Source organism: Pteropus alecto, unplaced genomic scaffold (assembly GCF_000325575.1).
Source record: "Pteropus alecto unplaced genomic scaffold, ASM32557v1 scaffold92, whole genome shotgun sequence".
NCBI classification, from domain to species: Eukaryota; Metazoa; Chordata; class Mammalia; order Chiroptera; family Pteropodidae; genus Pteropus; species Pteropus alecto.
Window position 1 is genome coordinate 12,929,399 of NW_006432447.1, and position 13,784 is coordinate 12,943,182.

The 13,784-nt window shown below is 32.6% G+C and overlaps 1 protein-coding gene across 1 annotated transcript in view; it reads left to right on the forward strand.

Moving 5' to 3' along the window:
• KCNH8 (potassium voltage-gated channel subfamily H member 8) overlaps positions 1–13,784 on the forward strand; it is a 304,007-nt gene that overhangs the window by 180,100 nt on the left and 110,123 nt on the right. Inside the window, exons 6-7 of the mRNA XM_006907271.1 lie at positions 9,845–10,002; positions 12,689–12,896. Of these exons, the coding sequence (XP_006907333.1) occupies positions 9,845–10,002; positions 12,689–12,896 (366 nt within the window). The remainder of the gene's footprint in view (positions 1–9,844; positions 10,003–12,688; positions 12,897–13,784) is intronic.

A 13,784-nucleotide genomic window follows, 5' to 3' on the forward strand; every position in this document is an offset into this window, starting at 1 on the left:
TTTAAATACTACATAAGCAAACAGCATTAGCTTGGGTAATAGAATTCAACAAAACTATCCCACATCAGGTAACATACAGTGACAGATGAATGCCACATTTGTATTGCTCAGTTTCTTGAGTGATGTCTCAGAAAATAACTTCTTAGAATAAAACCTTAGCCTGACAGTTTGTGGTGGTATTCAATCCCAAGTAACCTGAATTTTGTAGCACCTTCTGACTCTAGCCCTGACAAAGAGAATATGGTTTTATCCATATTGCTAGAAAAACAGGCATAAAACTATCTCTATGTAATAAAAAGTTAATTTGAGAACTAGACCCTACCTGAATAGATCATTTTTAACAAGTAGATGTGTTTTTGTGAAATTTTAGTTATTTGTATATCAACAACCACTACCCTATACGTAGAAAACAAGTAGAAACAAGTAATTAAAACAAGTAGAAAATGTAATAAGTAGAAAAACATACAGTTGATAAATTTTAAGAGTTATATTTCACTCTCTCTAGAATATTACTGAGAAACTCTGGACATTATATTTTATATAAACAGATATAGGAACAGTTTTCTCTCAGAAATACCATATAATACATTTAAAAAATAAACTTAGAAAGAACTTTTAAAAACTTTGAGAATGAAATATGAACAAATAGAAATAACTGGAAAATTTTTTTTGAAGCTTTATCTCTAATTGGTAACCTCTTTAATATTATACATTTCCAAAAGATAGATTCAATCTCCTGAAGCACATCTTCCTCCCCAACTCTGACTATAACCCAGGTGAATCTTGGAATTCACTGGCTCTGGAATTCCTCCTGGTCCACTCTAATACTGCTTTCTTGTTGAGTTCCACATATGATTGGACTTTTAATTCAGTTTGCCTTGTGATTTCCTTTCTTGACTTTGATGATTCAGCCACCGTATTGAATTCTTGGTTCTTCAATGCCTGGTGAACTTAACTTAAATTGTCATCGAATCTCTCTCTCTCCTTCTCTCTCTCTCTCTCTCTCTTAGACACTATTTTTCTTCCCAGCTTTAATTTTGACTTCAGTAACCTGGATTATAACACAACTAGAGCAAAGAACTATTTTGTGCCCCAACTTTGTCATTATTGCCTGCTTCTACTCATACATTACTGCAACCAGAGGGGTGTGGCTTGATAATATTGATCTTTTTGTGATTTTACTCTTCATAATGACTAAAAATAGACTGAATTACAAAACCACAAGTACAAATGCAATTCTGGCATAAATATTTGGGCAATTTTTACTTATGGCATTCATAAAAATAACTTTCAAATCATAATGTGCTTAGGTAAGAATCTATTTTTTCCTTATCAAGCATGACTCCATTATTTCAAATACTGAATATTTTATTCCATTTAGGTTTTTAAAAATATAACATTTAAGACTTGTGACTAATCAACTTTGCTTTAAAAGTCAAGTATATTTGCTATATTTTAAATGCTCTTGAGAGTCCCTAAATATAGCTCCAACACATCCTTCAAAAAAGCTTAAACCTAGTTTCTGACTGGGCTGTAAAGGTCAGTATCTGACAGATAGGCCATTGGAACAAAATGTAGAGACCAGAAACAGATTCACACATATATGATCACCTGATTTATAACAAAAATGTCACTGAAACACTTGGGGAAATGATAATGTTCTCTAAAATGGTGCTGGATCAACTGGATGTCCACTTGGGAAAATACAAATCTTGACTCCTGCATCACACCATACACAAAATCATTTAAGAACATTAACTGTAATAGCCCAAATTGGAAACAACTCAAAAGAAGCAAATGTCTGTGTAATTATACAATGAAATACTATATAGCAATTAAAAATAGTGAACACAGTACCATGGTACTTCAGTGATAAAAAATCACATATGCACTGTCTAGTGAAGTAATCCTTACACAAGAGTATATACTATACGATTCCACTTATATAAAGTTCCTAACTAATTCAGCAAATTAATCTATGGTAATCAGGACAGCAGTGACCTTTTGGTGATTAACGATTGGATAGGATTATGAAGCAGGCTTCTGGTGTTCTAGTCCTAGTTATATATCTATCCATTGGTGATGACAAAGATGATCAGCTTTGGGAAACTTCATCAAGTTGTCCACTTAGGATCAATTTATTTTACAGTATACATGCAAATTTAAAAAACATTCTTTTGAAATATGTTGAACAGTTTTGTATATGGCAACCTATAGTCAAATTACTAAATATTATCTTTTTATGACTGAAACATTGCCTAAGTTTCAAAAATCAATTCACCGATATCACCAGAGAATTCCCTTCCTAGGCTGAAAGAAAAAGAATCATAATAAAAAATGATTGGGTAGTAGTATACAGACAGATTCTAAGTATAAATTCCAGCTCCATCTCTTTCTACTTGGGTAATCTAGGGCAAGTTAATTCTGAGTCTGCAACCTATCACTAAATGGACATAATACGTACTTCATAGTGACCAAGTGAGGATCAAATAGCTAATACATGTAAAGCACTTAAAACAATCCCTATCACATAGTAAGCATTTAATAAATGTTATCTGCTATTATTTTCACTGTTATTATTATTTTATTATCATTTTAACACCATTATATTATGTGTATCATGTCTTTAAAGTAACAAAAAGATTAGTAGCATTAATATGGTGGACAACCTTAGATAAGTCTTTCATGGTCCCTGTTTCTTAGTTGGGAAGCCCACAAAATGGTAGTAGTAGTTCTACTAGTAGTAATAACAGCAATGCCAAGTAATATCTGCTCAGTGGTTTATAATCTTGGAAGTCTGGCTCCAGATTCTCACTGTTAGCCACTCTATAGCCTTGTAGGATGGGCTAGGGTTGACTACCACAAAAACCAAGGATGTTGTTTTCCTCAAATATGAAAATGAACATGAAAGTTCTAATTAAAATATAAAGTGATATGTAACTATAAAAAACCTTATTATTTAATCCAAATTTTTTTCTCTAATGAAAATATAGATGTTAGATTTTACAATGGGGTAAACGTTAATTGTATTAACATATTTAAAAATTATGTAACTCAGTCTTCATCAATTCTAAATTTTTTGTTACTTGGATAATCAATATTTTACTTAATGTGAAATTAATACTCTAATAAGTTTTTTTTTTCAATTTCATGACTAGATATTATAGATACAATAGTCTTTATATTTTTTACTGTACTTAGATTTGGAAGTCTGACCACCTGATAACTATAACTGTTAACAGAATAACCGAGCCAAAAGATTTTGTATAATTAAGCAGCATATTCTTAAATCATGGTTTTCCAGTGGTCATGTCTAATCATTAAATTATTTTTATTAAAAAATGATCCACTAATTCCAAAGTTCAATATCTAATTTGGAGTTATCTATCAATGAACAAGTGAATAAATTATGGGGTGCCCAAATTGGTAGTTTTTACAAATACTAATGTGCATATTTTGTGGAAGTCTTTTGATGTGGTAAACATACAATAAAATGAAAACAATGTACAAAGTCATACAATATAATAAAATAATTACTTATAGGTGATTAGTGGGGATTTTAATAGATATCTACTAGGAGTGCGTGCCTGGAGCACTGAGACAACTTGATAACTGATCTCAAATATTTATAGAAGGGGCTTTTGGGTGGGAGAGGACAGTGTATTATGTCACTGCCAAGGACAAAACCAGAACCAAGGGGAGGGTGTTACAAGGAGGAAGTCATCTTGAGGAAAGTAAGAAATACCTAGGGATGGACATGTCAAACTTAGATAATGTTTTCAAAAAGCGAGGAGCTCATCATTGCTGTAAACATTGAAAGACTGGTTGATCACATCTTTATGAAGGATAATATGGATGGAGTTCCTGCATTTGAAGACACATTGAGATAGAGAACTTTTAGGTCTCTTCTCTTCTATATGAGTCCACATGATGATGTTGAAAGTCAAAACCATAAAAGAGTCCACCATGGTAACACTGGCCACACTAGTACAAAACAGAAGCCAACAGCCTCCACCATGCCGTGATCCTTCTGGTTGCTTTCTTTCGGCCTTGTTTTTCTTTCTAAATGCAATTGCCCTTAAATGCTGTTTTCTCACTAAATATGCTGTCCTTTCTTTTTCATAAATCCTTCACTTTCAGGTAAGCAAGAGGGACAAATGCTGACAAAATAAGCAAAGGTTGAGTGGTATGAAAATCTCATGCACTAATATTAGCAATCAGTTATAGTAATTTTTAGGATTATTAGTCCCTTAAGCCTCTTCATCAATCAGCTCTCGGGTATTCATTTGACCACTCCTTGTAGCTCAAATTTGCTGTGGCATCATACTGTGTTCAAAGCAATGAAAAAAAGACAGCATATCTTCAGAATATTAGTCTGGCAGCTAGTTTAGTTAAATATCTCTCCACCCTTACTGTACTACATTGATTAATTTTTAAAGAAATGGCTAAATGAAGATATTAATTATTTGTATGTGGTTCACATGCTCTAATGCACACCATTACATTTTAATTTACTTTTTAACAAGTAAGCCAATATGATTTTAAAATTATTTCCCATCTAGCATGCATGCTCATAAAGAAATCTACTTATTTGTGCCATATTGAATTTAACCTTTTTTTTTTTTTGCTTTCTAATTCCATAGCTCTCAAGGAAATCAAACTAGAAAAAATGAGTTTAACTTTCCTAATTTTTAGTCCACATGCATAGCCACATAGTGTGGGAGAGAAATGAAACACTCATTTTTGGAGGCCTTTAACAATATGAAAACAGAACATGTACACAGTTGTATCTATTATTTGTCTTTATTTTAATCATGTTTATGTAAAACTGAAATACAACAAGGCAAATTGATTATCATTCAAAACGATTAAATGGCATCCGAATCATCAGAGAATTCGATTATATTCTGCCTAATTTCGATGGGATATATTATGATTAATTTTTTGGAAATTCTATAAATGACATACAGTATGTATAGTAATACTCTAAATGCCCTACTTATTTACTCATTATACATGATACCAGCACTACATGCCACAAAAGATTGTTTATGCATGCACAAACATATGAGACATTAAGATTTCTACGTAGTAAATTCTTACGAATTAATTTGTTACGGTTTTTGGAATACTCTTCCTGATTCAAACTCTGTTCGTGTGTGTGTGTGTGTGTGTGTGTGTGTGTGTGTGGACAGTTGTGAACATTGATAATAAATGTAATCAATAAGAAAAACTAAACATTAAAACTTAGATATTGATGAGTACACTTTTATGAGTACACTTAAAGTTGAAAAATATTGTACTTATGTTTTCCAGCTGTCTCAAAATCAAAACCATATTGCTGCCTTTGAGATAAATTGTGGATTGTCTGGAGGACACCACATTCTTACTATAACATTTTGATGAGTCGCTGACTTAATCTGCTAAAAATACAAAACCTTATGGAGAATGAGGCAACTGCAGGGAAAGGAGCAGCTATAGCCAGTGCTCACGAAGCTTCACTTTGCCCCTGAGATTCTCTTATGAGGGATACCAGATCTATGAGACTCGTGTCTTCCTCATCACAATTATTTTATTATATGCTCCCCCCAGTCTTAAAGAAGAACTGGTACTTGCTGTTTCTGCCCTTTCTTTTAAGGGAATATTTACAAACATTGAGTTCTCCTGGTTTTGGAACACCACCACCACATCCTTATCAACAGACAGAAAGCAGAGTGAATTCTCAGTTATCTCTAGAAAAAAACTTAGTTATTGTATTTCCAGAATCAAAGAGAGTTCATTTCCCCACAGTCAATTCTGCGACACTACTATTCTTTTACCTGGCTGGTACTAATGCTGAGTTTGATTTAAGAGCTACACACAGAGCTGTATTTTCCTGCACCAATCTATTGTTATTCCCTTGAAAATATATTTGGAAGTACAATGAATCTTTAAAATATTGAAAAGAAAATGGGATCTAATATCAAAAGATGCCTGTCTCTTCGTTGCTTACTATCTTTATGAGTTTAAAAATGTCGTCTGCATCATAAATTTAAGGAGATTTCTTTAAATCTCCTGAGTCATTGGTAAACGACAGTGATAGTAGTACATCTAATAGAGTTGGCATGGGAACCACATGAACTAATGAACGTAAAAAAATTTTTTATAAATCACAATACACCAGAACAAAGTCTATGCTTTTCATATGATGAACTAGAGTTTTTTAGAGATGAGCACCCAAAAATAATACTAATAATCATTGGGTAAACCTACAGTCTTTGCACAACAATAGTACCACAGTCCTGGAAATCTTAGAATGTAATATATACCTAGGTTTTTCCCCCAAAATTAAACCTAAAGTATTCATGTATTTCAAAAGTAGATTTGTATCCATAGATTTTAAAAAGTAGCTTTTATTCTTTTACTATTATCACAATTTGTGTCTAAAAGTCTTATAATGACTCCTTTTGGAATCTAGAATTAGCATATATTCTTTTCACTCAATTAACTCAATTGAATAATAAATTATTTTTTTAACTTCCAACTGATATTTTGTAATGACTCATTCAAGAAAGTATCTTTCCTTTTCAGATGTCTGTACCTCTATTTTATTCTTTAGTCAATCACATAATTAGTCACATGACTTTAAAAATGTTTTCTGTGTCAGTCAACCAAAAGCCAGTCATTTCATTCATTCCTCCATTCAAGGGAGTGCCCCAGTTAATTGATGGTGACAGTGGGTTTTCTGCAAAATGTGTAATAGGCCTGGTGATCAGTTAGTTAATATGCAAAGAATTTTATAATGAGTTTATAGACTGACCTGCAATTTTATAATGACTTACCTCAGTTCATGCTGTAGAAACCAAAGCCTGGGAAACAACTCTTCAGATTTCTCACTCATAAGATGGAATCCTAAATACCTACCCCGAGCTTTCTTTTGGAAACCGTGAAGTTGAAATCTCTGTTTTATTTTGACAGCTGGTGGCCTGAGATGTGAATTGCTTTGCACTTTGCTAATGCAGAAATACATGAGTCTAGAAAGTCAAAGAGAAAAAATGAGAACTTCACATACTGCCATAACAATCTCATGGCAGTCCACTGAGCTCCTTGTGGTAGCCATTCTTCAATGACACGTTGGTACTTTTCCGTAATAACATTTTTAGTCTGCAATGGAAATCGCCTTGAGATTATTTTCACATTTCTGTGAATGGTTTATTCACTAGCTTCATCTTTTCATATTCTCAATCTTAACAATGGAAGTATTTCAATAATATTATTTTTTTGATGAAAATATGACTTTTGATAATGTCATTTTAAAAAGCGAGATAATTCACAATAGACCAGAGCAATTATAGTTCTTTTTGAGTCACCTCAAACGTTTTTTCCCAACCTGGAAGGTGACTGGTCTCAAGGCACCAAAACTCAAAGAGCTGAATTGGAATTTAGAAGACTTGGATCTGAGTCTTGCTCTTTCACTAACTAGCTGAGAAGTTTAATCCTGTGCTTCAATTTCATCATCTATGTGACCCTGGGCAGGTCTCTTGACCTCTTGCCTGCTTCAGCTTCCTCATCTGTAAGAAAGGTAATTAAAGTGCCTACCTCTTAGCATTGCTATAAGGAGTCAATGAGACATGATTATAAAGGACCTCAAACAGTACTGGTCTCATGCTAAGAACATATGTGTTATCTATAATAATATAGTAATCTGTCTAATCATAATTCCTATATTATCTCACTCCACAAGGCTATATAGAGAACCAAAGGACCTCATAAATACTGTATGAGTTTGTTATTGCTGCAGAGTAAATTACCACAAATTTAATGTCTTAAAACGAAACCCAATTATTACTTCATAATTTCAATAGGTCAGAAGTCCAGGTATGGCTTAGCAGAATTCTCTGCTCAGGGCCTTACAAGGTTGAAATCAAGGTGTCAGATAAGTTGTGTTCTTTCTGGAGCTCTGAATTCCCTTCCAAACTCATGTCACAATTGGAAGAATTTATTTCCTTGGAGTCACAGGACTAAGATCCTCATTTCTTGCTTGATGTCAGTGAGGGGCTCTTCTCAGCAACTAGAGATTGCCTACTGTTCTCTGCCAGGGGACTACTTAACATAATATGGAAAGTTGCTTTCTTACGGGCCTACAAGAGCATGTCTCACTGGCCTCTGACTTCTTCTAATCAGCTGAAGAAAACTCTGTTTATAATGGGTTTACCTGATCAGGTTAGGCCACCCATTCGCCATATACTGCGTGCAATATGATCATAGCTTTATACATATCTCATTATGCTCACAGGTTTCAATTCACCCTCACTCAAGAAGAGATCATATGAGGGTGAGTGTCCTGGAGGATCATCTCAGAATTCTGCCTTTTACAAATGTTAAGTTAAAAGTAAAAATGGTATACAAATATAAAGTGCACATTATCATATATTTTATTGGTCATTATCATGATCATATCAACAAATTTTTTAAATTTTTATTTTATTTTATTTTATTTTTATTTTTCAATTACAGTTGACATTCATTATTATTTGACAAATTTCTAACCTCAAATGACACTATTCCACTTATTTCCAATGGTTTAAATTAGCTGCAAAAAGGTATTCCAATTCATCTATTTATTATGTAACTCAGAACTTAGCATTTGTTTCATAACTCCTTGAATTCCTATTCTTTTTGCATGTAATATTTACTTCCCACATTCCCTCTTTTGACCTTCGAATCGCTGAATCATGACACTCCCCAAGAACAAAGTTCTATGGAGAAATACGTTTCTATTGGATTCACCAGTCCATAAAAATTCTCAATCGTTAATACCCTCATGTGTATGTACCAATCCTGAAATTCCCTATGGTCTGGTTATATTCAATTCTAAAACAAATTAAGGAAAAGGTAACTTTTTCCAATGCTCTAATGATATTTAACCCGGGAACTAAAAAGATAGGCTCATATTTATTCACAGGCAACAGGAGTGAGCTTAAGATGATCCACATGGCTATGGCTTTATTATTTGACCAGTGCTCTCAAGGGCTTCATATATTGCAAAGAGTTCAATAAATAGATTAAAATATAATATAAATAGAAAAGAAATATAAATATAAGAGATCATAAAAGGACGATGTAAAGAAAGGTTGAAAATGGTTACATCTTTCATTAAAATGGAATGAAAAATTTAACTCAGAAATCCGAACAAGAAACTCCGGGTACTTTGTTAATACAAGTACCTCAGGCAGGGACAAATTCCACATGCACATGGATTAGTAAAACTTTGGTACATGGAATAAAGTAGTATGATATTGTCTAAAGATATACAAACTACAGGTTATATCTGTGTTCAAAATCATCTCTGCCCCTTTTGGCAATATGATCATTGATGAGTTATTTTTTCCTCACTGAGACATAGTTTCTGCCTTTCTAACATGGAATTAATACTGTCAGCTACAGAAGGTGTTCTGGGGAGTAAGTAAAATCACCTAAGCTAAGCTCTTAGAACAATGTCTGATAAATAATGAGCATTTAGTAAGTGATTATTATTGCTTTTATTGCTGGTATTATTTATTTTAATTACATTAACATGTGACCCAGTACCTGTAATATATTTAGTGCTCAGAAAATATTACTCTCTTTACCCTTCTTCAATACTTGTTTGTTGAGTTGAACTGGATCTGTCAAAAAGAGTATTTTGGATATTATCAATCTGAATAAGTTTGCCTAACTTTATTGAATTTTATAGTTTTCTTCCTTCCTCCCTTCCTTCCTGCCTCTTCCTTCCTTTCTTCCTTTCATCCTTCCTTCTTTTTTGTCTGTCCTTATTTTCTCTCTCTTCCTTCCTTCTCTTTCTCTATCCTTTTTTCCCAAACAGATATTATTTTAAATTTCCGAACAACCTATGTCAGCAAGTCTGGCCAAGTTATCTTTGAAGCAAGATCAATTTGCATCCACTATGTCACAACCTGGTTCATCATTGATTTAATCGCTGCCCTGCCTTTTGATCTCCTGTATGCTTTCAACGTCACAGTGGTGAGTAACGAAAAGAGCTCCCTTCCACATGACTTTGAAGGTTGTTTTTATAAAATAAACCTGTGTTTATTTTTCACATATTCATGTTTTAAATGTTTGTGGCAATTTGGCCACAAACAAATTCAAAAAATTTTTGAAATTTGAAATTTGCATTACCTGTAACTAGTTATTTAAATACCTAGAACCAGGATCTATAAAAAGCCTAAATTTATCATCAATACTGACTCACTAATCAAATCATTTGACAAGGAAACCACCTATAGAAAGACAAGCACAATTTTATATTATTTAGGCAGATGTTTGTCTCAAAATTTGATGGGCAGTTTGAAGATTTTTCTTACTTTAATGACCTTTACTCTCTACCTCTTGAGTATTTCATTATTCATTGGCCAAACAGGAGACCAATCAAAATAGAGAAAAATGTTGAAATTAAAATAAGAGAATTCAATTACTTCTTAAAAGTCTTTGTAAAAATGTTGGATGGGGCAGAAACCTACATATACAATGACTAACGTAAACTTAAGAGTTCTGTTGAATTATTATTGATATTTGTAACTTCTCTTTCTTCATTTAAAGCTTTATCCTCATGTTTCCTCACAGGAAAGAAAGTATGCCCACTTGTAGTAATAATAATTTTTGCTATTTAATGATTGATATTCTTAAAAGCATTAAGTGCTCTCTATAAATAGAGTTTTAGGGAGGTATAATAGCATTTTTGGACCAGTAATGCAATTTGCTGCTAGAGTGACCAATTTTAACAGGAAAAAAATTTACTAACTATTAGTTCCAATTAAACATATTTCCTACACAGTTAACAACCTCCTGTAGAAATCGTATTCTCTATTAAGAATTTAAAAGCACAGTTTTCAATATTAAAGTGATCAATACTTCAAATACAGTTAATGTTGACTTCAGAATGAAGATGGAACTGTAATCCTGACTACTCAGTACATATTTGTGCATTTGTTAATTGCCTGTAAAATAGTAATATTTTTTTTTTCTCTTTTTTAACTTGGGAAGTTGAAGTTGTCAACATCTTTAAGAGTTTTATAAGTCAACCGAAAAGAAAGTTCTGGGGGAAATTTTAGTATATGATATCAATCAATGCTACCTTGAATTGTTATCCAGACCTCTTAAAGTGCTTTTTAAGATTGAATTTGACTAGATAAGTGTACTATAATGAAAATGTAATGACTTCAAACAGGCTTTTGCAAGGCTGCAAAAAAAAAAAAAAAAAATCTAAGAGAAGTATATTTCACAAAAATGCTAAGAAAATTTTACTGAAGAATTCTTAAATAAATGGTGTCTGCTCTAAATTAACTTGCTTTTCTGCTAATAAATACTGCTAGTATTTTTTATATTGCATTTCTCTTTAGGCACTAAACAAATAGGATAATTTTAAATACATATGTTATATAATTATATTATAAAATATATACGATCTAAAATATATAACATTTATATATCATTAACATCCTCATTGCCTAAAATTAAGACAAATAAAGGATTCCTTGAAAATTTTAATTCTCATATGTTGATGACTTTTAAATACTTGTACACTTTCACTGCACTCCTGTTACCTTTCTTCATTCTGACTGTGAAATTTAGCATGAATGCTTTATAAAGAATGCAGGTAATCGATCGACATCTATGTCAGAAAGAAAAAGAAGAAGGAAAGAAGGAATATTTCTCTCTTATCACTGATAATTTTTCTGCTTTTCATAAGAGTAAGCATATGATCATTTATCAAATTGGCACATAAATTTGTTATTCTCTCAAATAAGTTAGTCAGGATAAAATATTCTATTTGAACAGAAAAGCTTATTCAACATATCATATTTACTTCTCAGGGAATATAAGTTATGAGGAATAATTTATAAGTTATGCTATTGTTATACTGCACAGCCTTACAAAAAGAAATGAAGAAATAAACAAATAAATAAACAAACAAAAGTATTGTCTTCCAGCTCCAAAATGTACACCTCCTGCCTCATGTACTAAAATGCAGGACTTAGGAGATTTCTTTAACATTTCATTCCATCTGACTTTGGTTCCCTAGCTATGTTTACTTGAGAGAAAACTCAGAATGTGTATTCTTCAGGCAAATGTTTTCTTTCTTGATAATGTTAGAAAGAAAACGGTATAGTACATGAGGCAGGAGATGCTACTGGTACTTGTGAACAGAACTTACTCAAGTATTATAGTTCTAATTATTATTTTTTTAAATCCTAAGTTACTTTTATTACCACTTTGAAAGCTTTTACTTGAGTCTACATGAATTATAATTATAAGAATTCTCTTACCCAGAGGGAAAGTGGGATTGAAAGAAAATGTGTGTTAGAGGTGGAGACACCTCATGTTCAATCCTGATACCATAATGTATTTCGATTGTGTATTGGAATATACAAAATTTTATTCAATCAGATGGGTAGAGAAAAAGAGTTAAATCTTAAGTAAGAAAAATAAGTATTTATTCAAAGAAATTAAATTGCTTTATCCTTCTCTATCCTACTACCTCCCAATTATGCTAAGAAACGACAGAAATGGTCATACAAATGACCAGAGCATTGGAATCCTGATTATACTTAATTTCAAGAACTTTCCAGAATGGCTGTAAGTTAAAGTAACTGTCATAGCATGAAGTGAACCCATGAGCCAAGGTGCGCTGCTCTGTCTCCTACCACAGGTGTCTCTCGTGCATCTCCTAAAGACCGTAAGGCTACTGCGTCTTTTGCGTCTTCTGCAGAAGCTGGACCGTTATTCCCAACATAGCACAATCGTCCTGACTCTGCTCATGTCCATGTTTGCACTCCTTGCACACTGGATGGCATGTATCTGGTATGTCATTGGAAAAATGGAGAGGGAAGACAACAGCCTTCTGAAATGGGAAGTTGGTAAGGGCTTACATTTGTCGCATTTTCCATTTTTCAGTGAAAAGGAAGATTGTCTAGAATTTGGAAGAAGTAAAAGATGAATCTATAAATACATGTCCTCTGACTGTCAATTTCTCACATCTTTTTTGGGAGGGTTTGGGGAAATTCATGTTATAAGTGATTTCTTTTGAGAACAACCTTATATTCTTTTCAAAGAGCAATGAATTAAACTTTCAACAAGTTTACTGTTTAAAATGACCAGCAAGGCTGTAGAAGTGTTTAGATAAGTAATGTGTGATCTTATCTTGACATATCCAATGCAGGGCTAGTAATAGTAAACCACTGGGCAACTGGCTTATGACTAATTATTATAATATTTTAAATGATAAGAAAATTATCACTTATATTTTATGTGGCAAGTTGATAGAAAAAAATCCCTACTATTTTTTTCCTTTCAGAGAAAAGACAGAGCATGCATCTTAATGACAAACTATCCACATTTAGTATACTTTGAGAATTTGTGATATTTATTTTGGATAAATACAAATACAATTTGTAAGGACTAAATATTTACAAATATAATTTTTAAAACTTTGCGTCAACATAATACATGGTAGTTTAAGGGAGATTTTCCAAGTTTTACATAGTTCTGCATACATAAATCTGAAATGTCAGCACACGAACACGTTTTTTAACTTATGTCAACCACCAGAACTTTATAAAAAAATGAAAATTCTGAAGGCTATCACCCTCTATCCTGAAATGTCTGCAATCTTCTCAAATCATTCCCTTTAGAGAATAATCATTCTCTTTAGAGAATTGACATAGCACCCGATGTAGGATTTTTTTTCTTATTCTGATATTTAACCAAAAGACTCTGTTTCTGTGTTGGCTAGAAAATTTTTCACT